Source organism: Anolis sagrei, chromosome 3 (genome assembly GCF_037176765.1).
Source record: "Anolis sagrei isolate rAnoSag1 chromosome 3, rAnoSag1.mat, whole genome shotgun sequence".
NCBI lineage: Eukaryota > Metazoa > Chordata > Lepidosauria > Squamata > Dactyloidae > Anolis > Anolis sagrei.
Genome location: NC_090023.1, coordinates 267621073 through 267640397, shown reverse-complemented (window position 1 = coordinate 267640397; position 19325 = coordinate 267621073). Strand labels below are relative to the sequence as shown.

Below are 19325 nucleotides of genomic sequence, written 5' to 3'. Positions count from 1 at the left end.
TAGATGTGGTGAGATGCTTTATCCAAAATGCTCGGGACCAGAAGTGTTTTGGATTTCAAATATTTTGGATTTTGGAATATTGCTTAATAAATATACGTACGTCATGGGATTACTTGGAAATGAGTCCCCAGTATAATCAGGAAATTCATTTATGTTTCATAATCCACTTATACACATATCTTGGAGGTAATTTTATATAATATTTGAAATAATGTTGTGCCTGAAACAAGGTCTGTATATACTGCAACATCAGAAAGCAAAAGTGTCTCTGTCTGAGCCACCCATCTGGACAAAGAGTACCCTATTTCTTCAATCAGAAGAACCAGTTTGAGCGATGAATCAGTTTGAGCGATAAGATCAGCTTGGGAGGCCCTGCTCTCGGTCCCACCTCCTTCGCAGGTGCAGTTGGTGGGGATGGGAGACAGGGCCTTCTTGATGGTGGCATCTTGGCTGTGGAACTCCCTCCGCAGTGAGATCAGATCAATCCCCTCCCTCCTTACGTTTAGGAAACCACTTAAAACTTTTTAAGCAAGCATTTGGAGAGTGAAAAGAAGCAGTCAATATAACTTCGGGATTGGTGCAATGTCCAGTGTTCTTTGTTTTATGTTGTCTATGTTCAATGTTTTATAGTTTGCTGGTTTTAATCTATTATTATATGCTATTTAAGTCCTGTGCTGTATTTTACATTTTGTGAGGCATTGAATTATACCATTTACACTTGTTGCGAACCCACGGGTTGAGAAAAGCAGTATATAAATGAAATAAATAAATTAAAAAATCATGGTGTCACCTGAATTCAACAACCAGCCTCAAGGGACATACACATACATAGAACAATGAGAACGCCAATTTGTGAAACAGCTCAACCTTTTCACTGAGAAGAAAGCTAATTTCAAAAATAGCTGTCAATTTATATCACTGATGTTATATTCCTGTTACTCTGAGGCATATAAATAAATATATTTCTAAGGAGCCTAATCTATATAAATAAAAATATAATGTTTGTTGTGGGATTAACATAACTCAAAAACCACTGAACGAACTGACACCAAATTTGGACACAATATACGTGTCAGGCCAACAAGTGACCATCACTCATAAAAACACTTAAAAATACATCAGAAGATGCTTAAAAAGCCAAAAATAAAAAATACATTACAACACATGCGCAAAACCATATATATATACATACACACATGCGCGCGCGCAAACACACATATATACAAAGACAAAACACATATACACAGACTGGGCCACAGCAACGCATGGCAGGGGACAGCTAGTCTATATAAATAAAAATGTAATGTCTGTTTGCTGGATTAACTCAAAAACCACTGGACGAATTAACACCAAATTTGGACACAAGACACTATCAGGCCAATGAGTGACCGCAACTCATAAAAACACTAGAAAACACAACAAAAGAGACTTAAAAAGCCAAAAAATAAAAGATACATTACAATGCATGTGCATAACCACATATATACACATACAAGACACATATACACACACTGGGCCATGGCAACACATGGCAGGGGACAGCTAGTCTATATAAATAAAAATGTAATGTTTGTTTGTGGGATTAACATAAGTCAAAAACTACTGGACGAATTGACACCAAATTGGGACACAATACACCTATCAGGCCAACAAGTGACTGTCACTCATAATAACCCTGGAAAACATAGCAGAAGATACTTTAAAAGCCAAAAAATAATAGTGGTGGCCCCTCGCCTGTGGAACTCACTCCCCGGGGAGATTAGAACAGCGCCCTCCCTTCTCTCATTCAGGAAACAGCTGAAAACTTGGATGTGGGACCAGGCTTTCGGAAACTCTGGCAGCTAAAAAAGAAGGACCATAATGAAGGGCAAATATTGTAGGAACCTATTTTAACCTATTGGACCTATGGAACGCGAAACACTGACCATGAGATTGCTTACTGTTGTGCTATGGTGCTATATATTGATGTTTTTAATCTGTTAATTATTAATTACTGTTTTTATATTTGTATGTATTTGTATAAGGGCATCGAATTGTGCCGTCTGTGTAAGCCGCCCTGAGTCCCCCCTCGGGGTGAGAAGGGCGGGGTATAAGTAGCAGAAATAAATAAATAAATAAATAAATAAAATAAAAAATACATTACAACGCATGCACATAACCACATATATACACACACAAGACACATATATACAGACTGGGCCACAGCAATGTGTGGCAGGGGACAGCTAGTGGGTTATATAACACCAGTGACGAGTAATTTTAAGATAGTGTTCTGTTATATTCCATATGCAGATGCCACCATTATCACCACCATCAACTGATTCCAACTATTATCTTCAATATTCATGCCAAAATCATGCTCCAACGTTTCACTGATGAAAATTGGTACACGTATGGTCAAGGAACATTAGAGTTTGGTAAAGATGGCAAAAGTTAATAATGAAGAAGAACACACAAGTTAGGAGAGGATGCAGCATTTGGTTTTTCCTTGCGCCTACTGGAAAAGGCAAGATTTCTTCTTGTATTGTTCTGATTTCCCCAATTGAGTTCAGACTACCTGTGCAACCTGGACTCATTTTGCAGGAAACAAAGAAAGACAAGGTCAAAGAGGAATCATGGGAGAAAGGTGGAAAAACGAACGGTCTAACAGCAGCTGGAAAATGTGGAACAACAGAGGATTAGTCTGGACTGCCTATGCTAAACTAAAACAGCTGGAGGGTATCAAATCCTTTTCCCACGTCAGCTTAAGCTCCAAAGAGTCAGAATATAAGCAGAGATCAATTCATTATAAAACAAAACTAACCACAGGCTCCCCACTTTCCCCATTGACTCAAACAGGTTAAATAGACTTAGGGGATGTTGCGTTGGCCCTACAATAAGATAAAATGAAAGACAATATTCATAAAGAAGTGATCCCTTTGTTGGCCAGACAAAACGCGAAAAACGTATCATGCAAATATACTTCTTGGTTGTCCTCTCAGGAACCATGTAAAGATTTCTTATGCGGTCACGAAATAAACAGATCCCATTGTTGGAAGAGATCACATTTCTTCTGAGTCACATTCTCTATAGCACAAAAGAATCGATAACTAAAGAAAAAGGGGATAACTAGGGACCCTTTTCTTTCGCCATTCCGTCCACACACGAAAAGGTTTTCTACGGAATAGGGCTTTTTTCTACTATAATTATTTGTGGCAGGATGACACCAAATAATTTCAGGTTGTAGGACAGTTCGTCCATATGTCCTCATTCTTTCTCATGGCGAAGCTATTGAAACAGTTTGAAACTGGCTCGAGCATGAATCAGAATGGAGAAGACACTCAAGAAACTTTGAAAGGTAGCTATGAAGAAACTAGACAAGATCTAGAGCTGTAACAATACAGATAATAATAATAATAATAATAACAATAACAACAACAACAACACTTTATTTGTACCCCGCTACCATCTCCCCAAGGGACTCGGTGCAGCTTACATGAGGCCGAGCCCAAATACAACAATACAAGCGATAATAACAATACAAGCAATTAAAATAAACATGGACAATACAATAATCCAACATTAATAATAAGACCACACAATTAAAAACTATGGGAAGGCCAAATGTAAAATTAAAATTGGAAGTAAAGCTGGAACATGGGCGAAAAAGTGATGGGACATTTGTGGAAAACATACAAGCATACCTAAAATGTAAAGTGCTTTGGAGGACTATGGGATCAAGTGCTATGGGATCATTATTCTGGGACAGCCATGTCGTCAAGCTCCTCTTAAAGACTGCCAGAGTTGGGGCCTGCCTGATGTCTTTAGGAAGTGAGTTCCAGAGTCAGGGGGCCACCAGCGAAAAGGCCCTCACTCTCGTCCCCACCAATCACGCCTGCGATGCAGGTGGGATCGTGAGCAGGGCCTCTCCAGATGAACGGAGAGATCGTGTGGGTTCGTATACAGAGATGTGGACACGCAGGTAGGCGGGTCCCAAACCGTTCAAGGCTTTGTAGGTAAGAACCTGCACCTTGAATTGGGTCCGGAAATGAATGGCAACAAGTGGTGCTCCTTGAACAGGAGGGTTGACTGCTCCCTGTAAGGAGCCCCAGTTAACAACCTGACCGCTGCCCGTTGGACCATCTGGAATTTCCGAGCCGTTTTCAAGGGCAGCCCCATGTAGCGTGCATTACAGTAATCCAGTCTAGAGGTGACTAAGGCATGGATCACCTTGGCCATATAGTTGGTGTTCACTGAAATTTGGTTCCAGGATAACCTATGGATAACGAAGTCTATGGATGCAACAAAGTGGGCTTTCTAATATAAAATGACAAAATCAAGATTTTCTTTTTGGATTTTTTTTAGGAGGGAAATATTTTGAATCCATGGAGGGCTGAATTTATGGAGATAGAAGATTTAATGTAAATCATCAAACATGTCACTGTATTCCCACTTCTATGTATGGCTGTAAAAGCTGGGCAGGGAAGAACACTGATAGGAACCAAAGAAACCCATTTAAGATGTGGTTCTGGAGGAGAATTCTGAAGAGTCCACTGGTCTTTGCCTTTTGCTCTGAGCTTCTGAAAGAAGATTCCCAGATGCATCCTGCAGTGCCTCCTTCTGGTGAATTCAGTGTCTGACAATTGAAAGAAAACAGCCTGTTTGATTTGCATCCCAGAAATCCTAGGTATGTCTCTTGGAAGGGTTAGTTCATTCACAGTAGAGCTGGAAAGGACTCACTGAGATCATCTGGTGCATAATAATAATAAAATAATTATAATAATAAAATGTTATTTATATATCACCCTATCTCCCCAAAGGGCATTCACACCTCAAGGGCCTCTGAGGGTGAATCTGCACTGCAGAATGGGTGCAGTTTGACACCACTTGAACTGCCATGGCTGAATGCTGGAAGTCCTGGGCACTGTAGTTTTGCAAGGTCTTTAATATTACCCGGTACCTCACCACACTATGGATGTTACAATGTGTGTTTCCTAAATGAGATTCTCTTTGTTTTGGCCCAGATCTACCTGAAGTTCTCTAAAATCCCGATTCTCCCCACCAAGACATATAATTTTTATTATTCCAAAAGAGAACTCATTCCTCTTCACATGGGGAAAGCCTAAAAGGCCATTCACTTGATCTAAACAAGCTTCCAAATAACATGGCATCCATGAAAGACAAAAATAAAAGAACAAATTGATTTGAGTAATCTGCAATGAATTCAGGATAACTTAAGTATCTCACTTCATGGCATGACTTTGGTTAGAACACGCATAGGCAAACTTCAGCCCTCCGGGTGTTTTGGAGTTCAACTCTCATAACTCCAGGAATTGTGGGAGTTGAAGTCCAAAACACCTGGAGGGCCGAAGTTTGCCCATGCCTGGGTTAGAAGATGCAAGAATAATATCCTGTCACCTGATGTTGATAATCTTTTTTGAAAAAAAGTCATACAAAAATATTGACTTACCTATGAAAAATTTCTTACTACATTCATATGCAAAAGAAGATTACATTTTTATATATTTTATATAGGTTGTCATGTTAAAAGATCACTGAGAGATATTTGGGATGAAAGTGGCCTCACTTCATGCTCTCCTCACTCCTTCCTCTCCATGACTGGGCTTTCTTTCTTTCTCTCCATTGCTGCCAGCCAACCAATGTGTACATTCTAGTTTTAATTTTAGAAATATGTATGTCACCATATAGATTTATGTACTGTCTCTGAGGCTCCCAGAACCAGAAGACATGCAAAATGTTCATTGTTAATAACTCATTCTCAAATAGCCTCACCAGGTATTGTCAAAGGCTTTCATGGCTGGAATAACTGGGTTGTTGTAGGTTTTTCCGGGCTATATGGCCATGGTCTAGAGGCATTTTCTCCTGACGTTTTGCCTGCATCTATGGCAAGCATCCTCAGAGGTAGTGAGGTCTGTTGGAAGTAGGAAAATGGGTTTATATATCTGTGGAATGACCAGGGGGGGACAAAGGACTTTTGTTGGCCACCCTGTCCCACCCTGGTCAGTCCACAGATATATAAACCCATTTTCCTACTTCCAACAGACCTCACTACCTCTGAGGATGCTTGTCATAGATGCAGGCGAAACGACAGGAGAAAATGCCTCTAGAACATGGCCATATAGCCCGGAAAAACCTACAACAACCCAGCCTCACCAGGGCTGTATATAGCCAGCCATTCTGTCCACAAGCATAGAATGGACTGTAAAGTGTTTATGGTTCCTTTGTTTATCATGGGCTTCCAATTTTAGGTTTAAACTAGTGTTTACTATGCAGCTGACCTTACTATACTATAGGAAATGAAGCTATGCTTTATTACCTATAGGCTTTAGTTGGTCTGTGTTCTTTGGTACATATATAATATTCTAGCGTATAATAATAGTAATTTTTTCTTATTTGCCTCTCCTCATGGCTCGAGGTGGGTTACAACATTGTGCGTATTCAGAAGAAGACCTACAAGCCACTCTATACACCTTCACAGAAGCATATGAGAAGCTCAGCCTGTCATTGAACATCAAGAAAACCAAAGTGCTCTTCCAGCAGTCAGCAGCCAACCCCTCTCCAATGCCAGAAATACAGCTTAATAGTGTAACATTAGAAAATGTTGACCATTTCCGCTACTTTGGCAGTCACCTCTCCACAAAAGTCAGCATTGACACTGAAATACAATACTGCCTGAGCTCTGCGAGTGCAGCTTTTTTCCAAATGAAGCAGAGAGTGTTTGAGGACCGGGACATCCATAGGGAGACCAAGGTGCTTGTTTATAAAGCTATTGTCCTCCCAACCCTGCTATATGCCTGCGAAACGTGGACTGTCTACAGACGTCACATGCAACTCCTGGAACGATTCCATCAGCGCTGCCTTCAGAAAATCCTGCAAATCTCTTGGGAAGACAAGCGGACAAACGTCAGTGTTCTGGAAGAAGCAAAGACCACCAGCATTGAAGCGATGTTCCTCTGCCATCAACTCCGCTGGACCGGTCACGTTGTAGGTTCTTACCTACAAAGCCCTAAACGGTTTGAGACCCGCCTACCTGCATGACCGCATTTCTGTGTACGAACCCACATTATCTCTTCGATCATCTAGAGAAGCCCTACTCGCGCTCCCACCTCCTTCGCAGGCACGATTGGCAGGGACGAGGGAGAAGGCCTTCTCTATGGTGGCCCCCCGACTCTAGAACTCTCTACCTAAAGATATCAGACAAGCCCCCACATTGGCAGTCTTTAGGAGGGGCCCCAAAATGTGGTTGTTCCAGTGTGCCTTCCCAGAATAAGGAAAACTCTCAGCAATATGCCCTCAAAATGCACTTTACCACTGATTTAGGACTGACTGCGTTCCCTCATCTCTCTTTGAAAACCCTATACCAGTTATATCCTACCTTATTCATGCTCAGCGTTATTTTTTTAAATTTTAAACTATTACATTTGGCCCGGCCATAGGTTTTTAAATTCTTGTGTGTTACTGTTTATTGTTTATGTGATTTATATTAATTGTATTGTATTGATTGTTTTTGTTATTGCTTTTGTTTATTGATGTACTGTTGGGCTTGGCCTCATGTAAGCTGCACCGAGTCCCTTGGGGAGATGGTAGCGGGGTATAAATAAAGTATTATTATTATTATTATTATTATTATGCCCGACCACTGTCTGCCAAAGCAGTTGCTCTACTCCGGACTCAAGAACGGAAAATTGAATGTTGGAAGACAGGAAAAGAGATTTAAAGATTGGCTCAAAGCCAACCTCAAAAACTCTGGCATAGACACTGAGAACTGGGAAGTCCTGGCCCTTGAGCGCTCCAGCTGAAGGTCAGCTGTGACCAGCAGTACTGCAGAATTTGGTTTTCTTTTTTTTATCATAGTTATTACATTTGTTATGCGTTTGGTTATAGCAGTTACATATTATTCAACACACTCTTTAACATATAATCTTATTATTCTACTTAAGCATTTTCCCCCTTTGTTTCCCACCACTGTGCTCCCCTCCCCCCATATCAAGCCACAACTTTTACATATCGTCTGTCCAAAATTTCAATTCTTCTTGTGACGGTAACTTTCCTTCTTTGTTTTTTAAACCATTTACTACAAATTTTCCCCATACAACATCAAAATCACTTTGTTTCCATATACCTTTTTGAACTTTTAATATACATGTCAATTTATCATTTATTGCTATTTTCCATGCTTCCTTATACCACTCCTCTATTTGTATATTCATTTCTTTTTTCCAATTCCTTGCTATGAGCAGTCTTGCTATAGTTAATAAGTTTGTTATCGTTTCTTTATCCTCCTTTTTCCATTGTGTATTGTTATATAATAAAGCTATACTAGGGCTTTTCTCAATTTTAATGTTCATTATATCTTCTATTTCTCTAAATACTTTCCCCCAAAAATTATTTACATATTTACATTGCCACCACATATGTATATATATTCCTGGTTCTTGACATCCTCTCCAACAATTTTTTGAATTATTTTTATTTATATATGCTAATCTTACTGGTGTCAGATACCACTTCCATATTAACTTATAATAATTTTCTTTAACACGTATTGATAATTTTTTTAATGTCTTTGTCTCCATAATTGTTGCCACTCTGTTTCGTTTATTTTTATTTATTTTAAAATAAACAAATAAATAAAGTATTATTATTATTATTATGCCCGACCACCGTCTCCAAAGCAGTTACTCTACTCCGAACTCAAGAACGGAAAATTGAATGTTGGAAGACATGAAAAGAGATTGAAAAATGGACAAAGCTTTCTACAGGAGCTCTTGGTATTATGTCCTGTGCGAAAACCTTCTCTGTGTGGACTGTACCCAAACTGGCTCCTATTCCCTCCAAAAACCCAAAGGGGGCGGGACCAGGGAACCTAACTATAATTGACTGGTGGCTTGCCCTATGATTGCAGCCAAAAGAAGCCACCTATCTGCAGAGTCCCTGAAACTTAGGACTACAAACATTCAATGCAAAGCAAACAAAATTGGAGCTCCTGGTACAGCTGTACCTGCACAGGCATAGACACTGAGAACTGGGAAGTCCTGGCCCTTGAGCGCTCCAGCTGGAGGTCAGCTGTGACCAGCAGTGCTGCAGAATTTGAAGAGGCACAAATGGAAGGTGAAAGAGAGAAGACAATCCTACTTGGACAATGAGGGATTGCCTAAGTAAGTAAAGATAGATAGATAGATAGATGGATAATTTGTTCTTCCCTTTTCCTGAGGCCTAACTTTAGTGAAGGCCTTGAGGCCTCCTCTCTTGGGATAGTTTCCATCTTAATATTCACTGCATTCCCTCTTTTTGTGTTTGGAATTTCTGCTGCTTTCTCCCAAATGTTTCCTGAATGCTTTTCCTGTGTGAAAAACCCTCTCAACTCAATAGAACCGTTCTGAAGGGACTCACTCACCAAGAGGTATCACTTGCACAGCTTGACGTCGCCATGGTTACCACTCACTTCCTGTGGGGCCCTCACATTAGCAAAAGGCTGTCTATATAAAAGCCTGACATTTTTTAAAAATCGTTAAATTACAGAGGATGAAATAAAAGCTCGATATTGGAAATCAAACACCCAAATCGAAGTTTTAAATTCCACTTTTTAAAATACCCCCCAAAATGTTGTGATATTTCAGTCAGGCGAATAGCGTAACCACCTATCTCTAAACAAGGAAGGGGTCCTGGCGATTTTGTCCCCCTATCCCGGCTTGCACCGCGGCGCCGCTCTCTCTTTCTGCCGCCATCTTGGGCCGGTGCTGCTGAGGTGAGGAAGGGGGGCGCGCGTTTCGTGGGGAGGAATCCGTGGAAACCGCGGGGAAAGCGGCTCCCGAGTGGGGTCGGCGGGTGAAGCGAGGTCTGAGGAGTGGAAGGAGCCGGGGATGGCGGCGGAAGGCGGTGGGATGCCGTGGATGGAGGCCGGATGCTGCGGCCTGGCCTAGTTTCGTTTCTACGCCTTAGCTGGCTGATTCCATGGGACGAAGGGAAGGAAGGAAGGCCTGTATTGTCGAAGGCTTTCATGGCTGGAATCACTAGGTTCTTGTGGTTTTTTTCGGGCTATGTGGCCATGTCCTAGAGGCATTCTCTCCTGACGTTTCGCCTGCATCTATGGCAAGCATCCTCAGAGATAGTGTGGTCTGTTGGAAGTAGGAAAAGGGGTTTATATATCTGTGGAATGACCAGGGTGGGACAAAAGACACATCAACACTGACAAAGAAACAACAAGAAATACTGTTTATCCACAAGCATAAAGAAATTACATATATTAGAAACCAACACTTTCTCATTACTTTATTTTCCAGATCAACAGACTGGGCCACAGCAATGCGTGGCAGGGAACAGCTAGTAATATATAATATTGTGCTTTACTTATATATATATATATATATATATATATATATATATATCACATATGTGTGTGTGTGTATATATATATATATATATATATATATATATATATATATACACACACACACACACACTAGTCGTCACCTGCCAAGCGTTGCAGTGGCCCACATGAGGGTTCTGTATGGGAGGTTTGGCCCAATTCTATCAGTGGCGTTCAGAATGCTCTGTGATTGTAGGTGAACTATAAATCCCAGCAACTACAACTCCCAGATGTCAAGATTCTATTTCCCCCAAACTCCACCAGTGTTCACATTTGGGCATATTGAGTGTTCGTGTAGAGTTTGGTCCAGATCCATCATTGTTTGAGTCCACAGTGATCTCTGGATGTAGGTGAACTACAACTCCAAAACCAAAGGACACTGCCCACCAAACCCTTCCAGTATTTTCTGTTGGTCATGGGAGAAATGTGTGCCAAGTTTGGTTCAATTCCATCGTTGGTGGGGTTATGAATGCTCTTTGTTTGTAGGTGAACTATACATCCCAGCAACTACAACTCCCAAATGACAAACTCATTTTTTTTTAGTGATGGTCACTCCTTGGGTTAGTAGGTGTCTTGTGGCCAAATTTGGTTGCAATTCCCCCAGTGGTTTTTGAGTTCTGTTAATCCCACAAACGAACATTGCATTTTTATTTATATAGATTGCAGTATAGTGCTATGCTACAATATAGAAATATATAATACTAATAGTGTGTTATGCTAATTTAGTATATTGTATATACATGTAATATTGATAATAATATTATAATGTAATGCAATATAGTGCTAATCATAATACAATATAATAATATTGAAATAGTGATGCTACTATAATAAATATAATTACTTATTTACAATATATATCCATCTATATAAATAAAAATGTAATGTTCATTTGTGGGATTAACATCACTCAAAAACCACTGGGTAAATTGACACCAAATTGGACACAATACACGTATCAGGCCAAGAAGTAACCATCACTCATGAAAATACTGAAAAACACAGCAAAAAAGACATAAAAAGCAAAAAAACCAAACCAAAACATTAGAACACATGCGCAAAACCACATATATACACAAAAATAAAAATATATACACACACAAAACACAAATACAGAGACTGGACCACAGCAACGCGCGGCAGGGGACGGCTAGTATATATATATATAAACCTGTGGGATAAATGTCCAAGGTGGAAGAAAGAACCCTTGTTTGCTTAACACAAATGTGAATGTTGCAATTAGCAAGCTTGAATAGCATTGAGTAGCCACTAAGCTGTAAAGTCAATGGTAAGGTATCTGCATAGAGCAGTGGTTCCCAACCTTTGGGCTCCAGGTGTTTTGGACCAGCTGTTAGGAACTGTGGGAGCTAAAGTTCAAAATTCCTGGAGGCCCAAAGGCTAGGAACCACTGGCATAGAGGGAGCCTGCTCTTTGTTGCCTGGAGACATCCTCTGGGGGGTGTTAATTGGCTCTTGATTGTTTGCTATCTGGAGTTCTGTTTCTGAGTGGTGTTCCTTATTTACTATCCTAATTCTGGTGTTTTTTTTTAATACTGTTAACCACCTCTAAGCAGATAACTTCACAGATTGATACTGCAGGTGAAAGGCTACTCAATTCTTACTAATTGCAACATTCACAGACAAGTGTTCTTCCTCCCGCCATGGACATTCTGCAGATAGATAGACTTGCTTCATTGCCAACAGAACCTCTGAAGATGCCAGCCACAGAAGCAGGAGAGAAATCAACTGGAACATGGCCACACAGTCCAAAAAACTCACAGCAATCCATTGATTCTGGGCATGAAAGCCTTCAACAACACAATAGTACACTTTATTTATACTCTCTGCCTTGGCTCGAGGCAGGATACAACATAGAATGGGCGTAGGCAAACTTCGGCCCTCCCTCCATATATTTTGTAAACCGCCCTGAGTCTTTCCGGGGAGAGAGGGCAGTCTAGAAATAAGGAATTATTATTATTATTATTATTATTGGTCCTCAACTCCCACAATTCCTAAAAGCCTAATGGAGGTGAAGTCGAAAACACCTGGAGGACTGAAGTTTGCCCATTCCTGAATAAAATCAAGACAAACTAACATATTTATTTATTTATCGTGTCAGAGGCAGACCAAACAGTTGCATTGCATTTTTTAACAAACAAACAAAACTCAAAGTTTGCAAGCTTGGTAGTTGATTAAATGTCCTTTGAACCAGTATCTGACCACTTGGAGTGCCTCTGGTGTTGCCACAAGAAGGTCCTCCATTGTGCATGTGGCAGGGCTCAGGTTGCATTGCAGCAGGTGGACAGTGGTTTGCTCTTCACCACACTCGCATGTTGTGGATTCCACTTTGTAGCTCCATTTCTTAAGGTTGACTTTGCATCTTGTGGAGCGCAGTCTGTTCAGTGCCTTCCAAGTCACCCAGTCTTCTGTGTGCCCAGGAGGGACTCTCTCATTTGGTATCAGCCATTGGTTGAGGTTCTGGGTTTGAGCCTGCCACTTTTGGACTCTCGCTTGCTGAGGTGTTCCAGCAAGTGTCTCTGTAGATCTTAGAAAACTATTTCTTGATTTAAGTCGATGAAAAACTAACATAAAATACACAGATAAAAACACTATAATTAAGAACATACATGGGGTATAGAAATCAACATATAGTGACAATGCAATGCAAATTAAAAACTTGTGATTCAGGTTTGATTGGGTAGGCCTGCCTGAAGAGAAGAATCTTTAATTTTGTTTTTAAATTCTGCCATAATAGAAATGGAACCGAAGTCTAAACAAGAAATTCACTGCTGGCTGCATCTTCACTGTAGAATTAATGTGATTTGATGCCACTTTCACTTCCCTGGCTCAATGCTATGGAATCCTCAGAGTTGTCGTTTTACAAGGTCTGCCAAGGAAGACTGCTTCCTAACAAAACTACAACTCCCAGGATTCCATAACATTGAGCCAGTTAAAGGGATTTCAAACTGCATTAATTCTATATTATAAATGCACCCTTAAATAGTCCCAATTAATCCTTTATCATCCCGCTTTGTTTGCTGTTGCTAAAACATTCTAGTTCTTCTCTCCTCCTTTGTCCTCAACTTACTTCAGTTGCAAATTGCCACTGAATGGCAAAAAGAGAAGATACAAAAACATGTCCTTCATCATTTATTTTTTTATTTATTTATTTGCAACATTTATATGCTGCCCTTCTCACCCCGAAGGGGACTCAGAGTAGCTTACAAGATACATATACATACAATATATCATATTGGGGATGAGAGACAGGGCCATCTCAGTGGTGGCCCCTCCATTCTAACATTCCGCAAAATGGTTAAGACCTGGATCTTCAAGCAAGCTTTTTCTACTAGAGCATAACTAGACGTAAATGAATATATGGAATGACTGACGATGCAACTGGACAATGATTTTAGTAAGGAGATGCTGGGGATCTTGTTTTTACAGATATATTTGCTTCTTATATTACATTTTAAATGTTGAATTGTTTTTATATTTGTATTAATTGTATTTTGATATTTGTTATGGCATTGAATCACTTTCGACTGAACCGCTTTGTGTCGCGTCTGGCTGAGAAAGGCGGTATACAAATGTGGTAAATAAGTAAATTGAGCCATGACAGTAGAAGGAGTCTAGTTCTTTAAACTGATTCTGAGCACTGCACATGCCAATTTAACCTTCCTTGTGATTCCTTCCTTCAGGCCTGCTGGGGACAGGACTTCAAGCAATACCATGACTGGCAGGTAGGGATGTGTTTTATTTGGAAATCTTTTAAAAATAAGATACCTTTACACATTTTTGTGTTATTGTAGAGACTTTCAATGTGTCACCCATTTAAAGTAGCGGAATGTCTTATAAACTGTAAAAGGAATATTGAATGTTGTTATTATTTTGCATTATGAAGTTTTCCCTCACAATCTGAATGGTGTAAGGCAGGGGTCCACAAACTTTTTAAACAGAGGGCCAGGTCACAGTCCCTTAAACTGTTGGCGGGCCAGATTATAATTTAAAAAAATACAAATGAATTCCTATGCACACTGCACATATCTTATTTATAGTGCAAAAACATTTTAAAACAATACAATAATTAAAATTAAGAACAATTTTAACAAATATAAACTTCTTAGTATTTCAATGGAAAGTGTGGGCCTGATTTTGGCTGATGAGATAGGATTGTTGTTGTTGTGTGCTTTCAAGTAGTTTCATACTAAGGTTAACCCTAAGTGAGGGGCAGGTAAATGACCTTGGAGGGCCGTATCCGGCCCCCGGGCCTTAGTTTGAGGACCCCTGGTGTAAGGTATCAAAACCATATGAAACTGTCTTCTCTTGTGTTGTAATGTAGCTTGCTGGTCTGGCTGGAATTTAATTCTGTCAAAAAGGAAAAATGAAAACAAACAAACACAGTTTTACTACAGACTTGATAATATTCTCAAGTGCTGCTGAAGCTTCAAATCAAGTTAATAACACATATTCCACATAAAGATATACATTTTAGTAACACACCAAGTGTAACATTTTACATCAAGTAAATTGTTAACTAAAATGTATATCTTTATGTGGAATATGTGTTATTAACTTGATTTGAAGCTTCAGCAGCACTTGAGAATATTATCAAGTCTGTAGTAAAACTGTGTTTTCATTTTTCCTTTTTGACAGTATTGATATTTAAACTGGAAAGTGTAGCAAAGGTATGGTAATACTTGTGTGAAATGTTGCTAAATTGAATACCTTCTTGTGAAGAACAATATAAGAGGACATTAATTACATATATTGAACTTAATATTTCATACTATATACCTACTTTCCTTTTCACTACAAATTATAGGCATCTGTGCGTTTAGCTGGGATTTAATTCTGTCTGTGCTTTCTTCCTTAGGTTGTGGTCCAAAGCCACTTTTGCTGGCTACAAGCGAGGCCTCCGAAACCAGAGGGAGCACACAGCTCTGCTGAAGATCGAGGGGGTTTATTCTCGCAATGAGACTGAATTCTACTTAGGCAAGAAGTGTGCCTATGTCTACAAAGCAAAAAAGTGAGCACTCTTCACACTTGCATCTGTGCATATTCTTTTAATCGTATTAGTGTTAGCCTTTGCACTGGCTTAGAGAGCATGCTTTACTTTGTCTTAAAATGTATGTGGTCAGGTCTGTGGGATTTCTGTGTGCTAGGTTTGGTTCAATTCCATCGTCAGTAGAGTTAAAAATGCTCTTTGATTGTAGGTGAACTATAAATCCCAGAAACTACAGCTCCCAAATCGCAATTCGCTCAGTGTTCTAACCTACATAAACATCAAAGGATTCACACTGGGGAGAAACCCTATCCATGCCTGGAGTGATGACAGAGCTTCACCCATTGTTCAAGTTTATGTTCACATTCAAAGGACTTACACTGGAGAGAAACCTTATAAATGCATGTTGTGTGGAAAAAGCTTCTCTGAGAGTTGAAACCTACATAGACATAGAATCTACATTGGAGAGAACAGTGGTGTACTGTTTACCCATTGTAAGCCACACTGAGTCGCCTAAGGGCTGACAAGGGCGGTATACAAATATAGTAAATAAGTACTACAATTGGCCTTCCACGTTTGCAAATCCGATTATTCACAAATTTAAAGAAAATATTTTCTTTAGGAAACACTAGGTGCTGCAGTACAATTTTATACAGGCAGTCTCCAAGTTACAAACATCCAATCTGATTGTATATATGGCATTGAATGTTGACATGTAAGCCGCTCTGAGTCCCCCTTGGGGTGAGAGAGAGCAGGATATAAATATAGTAAAATTACAAATGACTCACAGTTAAGAATGAGAGTGAGAGAAATCTACTCCTTGGTAGGAAAAAATCACTTCTGAAAGGGTTATGGAGAAAAGACCTCTCCACTGAAGTTTTATCACCAATCTTTGTTTGCACAACAAGCCACATTTTTCTAAATATAAATATCACAGGGGAAGAAAGTGAGGTGAAATCTTCTGAACAGATACACAGACAGCAAAACAAACACCACAGGGGTGTTAGCTTCCCAAAACTTACAAAATACATTTTTGGTTGGAGTTACACTTAAGAAATGTACCTGTTCTGTATACAAAGTCAACTAAAGAAGAAACCTACAGAACCTGTCTTATTCGTAACTTTTGGTAGTGCCTGTAGTCAAAATTCTGTCAGAACCTAGAGATACTTATTCACCGTTTTTCAACTTCAATAGTGGTCCCAGCAAATGTGGAAGGTTGACTGTATTTGTTTCAGTTGCAATTTAGTATTTCTGACTAGAAGGAATGTAAGGAGGAGAAAAAGCTTGAGGTTTATTTTGGGAGGGGGGGAGTTATGTTTTGTGTTGCAATAAGGGAAAGTTAGCCATCCCGAGTCCCCGTTGGGGGAGATGGTGGCGGGGTATAAATAAATTTATTATTATTATTATTATTATTATTATTAATTATTAAATAACAAGAGATGGCTTGGTCTATTAAGTCAACACGTTTTTGTAGTTTTGTTTAGACTGGTTTTTTTAGTTCAAAGTGATATTAAAGGTACATTTTGAGCATTACATATGAAGAATTGCAGCGTTTGGAATTGTTCATAAAGGTGGCTGAGATAGTGACACTTTGCTTACCTTTAGGCCATGTGTATAGAGTATATATGCAACATAAATGGGATTTATATTTATACTCCATTTTGTACATTTATGCAAATAAATGCATTCCAAATCCCTCCCCCCCCCCCAAAAAAAATCCCAAAACACATCTGGTCCAAACATTTTGCACCCTCAACCTGCATCAGTGTTCAATTAAATGTATCATGTTTGGTTTTCTACATTTTTGATGATGATGCTTTCCTCACCTGTGTGATCTAATCCTGTTTGCTACTGCTGAAGTCTCCCCTCTGAATGGTTCTGGCAGAATTTTAGTACTATCCCAGTTTTAAAAAGCAAACAAACCCCCAGTCTTCAAACCTCTGATTCTGTAAGACCAATATAGCCACTATACTTTGAGCTTGTATTTAAAGTTACTGTAGTGCAGCTTTACAAACAGATCGGTCGCATGTTCAAGAGACCTTGATATGTTTCCTCAGCTGCAGAATTTTGGGGAGCATAGCACATAGAGAGGAGGTGATGGATTTAAATGGTTTACCTGTTTGTCTTTTCAGCAACACGGTAACTCCTGGTGGCAAACCCAACAGGACCCGAGTAATCTGGGGGAAGGTGACCCGTGCCCATGGAAACAGCGGCATGGTGCGAGCAAAGTTCCGGTCCAACCTGCCCGCCAAAGCCATTGGACACAGGATCCGAGTGGTGAGCATGACAGATCTTTAGCAGGTTTAAATCTCATAGTACAGAAATAGGCTCATCTTTAGAATGAATAGGGAGCCCCTGGTAGCACAGTGGGTTAAACCGCTGAGCTGCTGAGCTTGTAGACCGAAAGGTCGCAGGTTGAATCCGGGGAGCAGCGTGAGTTTCCGCTGTCAGCCCCAGCTTCTGCCAACCTAGCAGTTCGAAAACATGCAAATATGAGTAGATCAGTAGGTACCGCTCCATGTAGTCATGCCGGCCACATGACCTTGGAAGTGTCTATGGACAATGCCGGCTCTTTGGCTTAGAAATGGAGATGAGCACCACACTCCAAAGTCGGACAGGACTGGACTTAATGTCAGGGGAAAACCTTTACCTACCCTTAGAATGAATACCTATATACTTCCTATTAAAATGTTTTTGGATAAATAGAAAGATGGAGTTTACATTCTTTCTTCAACTATAAACACAAAGATGAGCAGGGAGATTTTATCAGTAGTTCAGAATTCATGTACCGCTTGTCTCGTGTCATTTTCCTATATCTATTAAGGCTCTTAGTTGTGCATTTCACAATGTGGAAAGCCATAGTAGAGTGCTGCTAGAGCTAGGTGGTGCTGTGTCAGGATTTTAATTCATGTTGCAGATGTGTGTAGTGTTTCAAGAGGCTCTTTGTTCTCCAGGATGCCTAATATATGACTTTAAACATGACATGTTGGTGTGATACAACATCTAGTATTAAGCTTGATTAATTATCCTTGCTGGACTCTTGTCAAGCAGTTGTCAATCTAGCTGTATCCCGTTACTAATTGTAAAAGTAGTTAAGAAGAGTGGAGAATAGATGGACTTCAACTTTGCACACATTCCCAGGAATATCTGTATTGTGGTTCAAACACAGTAATATTGATAGTGGTTATTGGTGTTCCAACATGGGCAGAACCTTGGCATTCTGCCACTCTTTTGTAGAATTAAATCCTCTCTTCCTTCTGGGCTCTAGTGGGATGTTTTCCTTACCTTTTATGAAGGCTAATTGTGCTCTTGAACAAGTCAAGGGAGTTAGGACATTTCTGGTGTGTGCAGGAAGTTGGTACTGATTCCCTGCAAGATCACTGTCTCTGAGGCAGAGATCTGAAAAATTATCATTTTTTAATTTGAGGCTTTTTTTGCTATTTATTGGACACTTCTGTTGTTGCTCCTTGTGAATCCTAACCTTTTCTTTTTTTATTGTTTCCTTTTGTAGATGCTGTACCCATCCAGAGTTTAAATTTCAGCTGAAAATAAAATTCAAAATATATTCCACTTTTGTATATTTGGTCTTATCTTGCCTTTTGTTCTCTATCCCTGTTTTTCAGAAGATAGCGATTTGTTTTCTGAAAAGGCAGTAGACAGATTATTTGTTGTTGCCAAAGGCGTTAAAGTGGCAGATTTAAAAAATAAAGTTGTAATCCCTATTTATGGCAGTCTCTGATGTTAGTGTTCTATTTTGGATGATTTAAAGCATCCCAAATTTAAGGTGTTATATAGGCTGTTAAGAATTGTGAGGGTTGAACTCCAAAACACCTGGAAGGCCAGAGTTGGCCTATGCCTGATTTAAGGCTTTTCATAGTCATTATCTTTCTTGAATTATGATGCCCAGAATAGGACACAGTATCCCAGATGAGGTTCAACCAAAGCAGAATAG

The 19325-nt window shown here is 39.7% G+C and overlaps 2 protein-coding genes across 2 annotated transcripts in view; one reads left to right on the top strand and one right to left on the bottom strand.

Annotated features, from left to right (window-relative positions):
• The window catches only part of IQCG (IQ motif containing G), a 35861-nt gene extending 26408 nt beyond the window's left edge, over window positions 1–9453 (bottom strand). Inside the window, exon 1 of the mRNA XM_060767302.2 lies at window positions 9398–9453. Within this exon, the coding sequence (XP_060623285.2) occupies window positions 9398–9432 (35 nt within the window). The 5' untranslated portion in view covers window positions 9433–9453. The remainder of the gene's footprint in view (window positions 1–9397) is intronic.
• Window positions 9454–9659: 206 nt separating this feature from the next.
• RPL35A (ribosomal protein L35a) lies at window positions 9660–18943 on the top strand. The gene is made up of 5 exons (XM_060767304.2): window positions 9660–9748; window positions 14070–14111; window positions 15245–15397; window positions 17506–17650; window positions 18885–18943. The coding sequence occupies exons 2-5, from the start codon at window positions 14101–14103 to the stop codon at window positions 18906–18908; spliced, it is 333 nt and encodes a 110-aa protein (XP_060623287.1). The 5' UTR covers window positions 9660–9748; window positions 14070–14100; the 3' UTR covers window positions 18909–18943.
• The last annotated feature ends 382 nt before the right edge of the window (window positions 18944–19325 follow it).

What these genes read in the sequence shown, in the direction of transcription:
- RPL35A (XM_060767304.2), top strand. An exon ending in TATGTCTACAAAGCAAAAAA is followed by an intron (nt 15,398 to 17,505) that starts GTGAGCACTCTT and finishes TTGTCTTTTCAG; the next exon opens with CAACACGGTAACTCCTGGTG. An exon ending in TTGGACACAGGATCCGAGTG is followed by an intron (nt 17,651 to 18,884) that starts GTGAGCATGACA and finishes TTCCTTTTGTAG; the next exon opens with ATGCTGTACCCATCCAGAGT.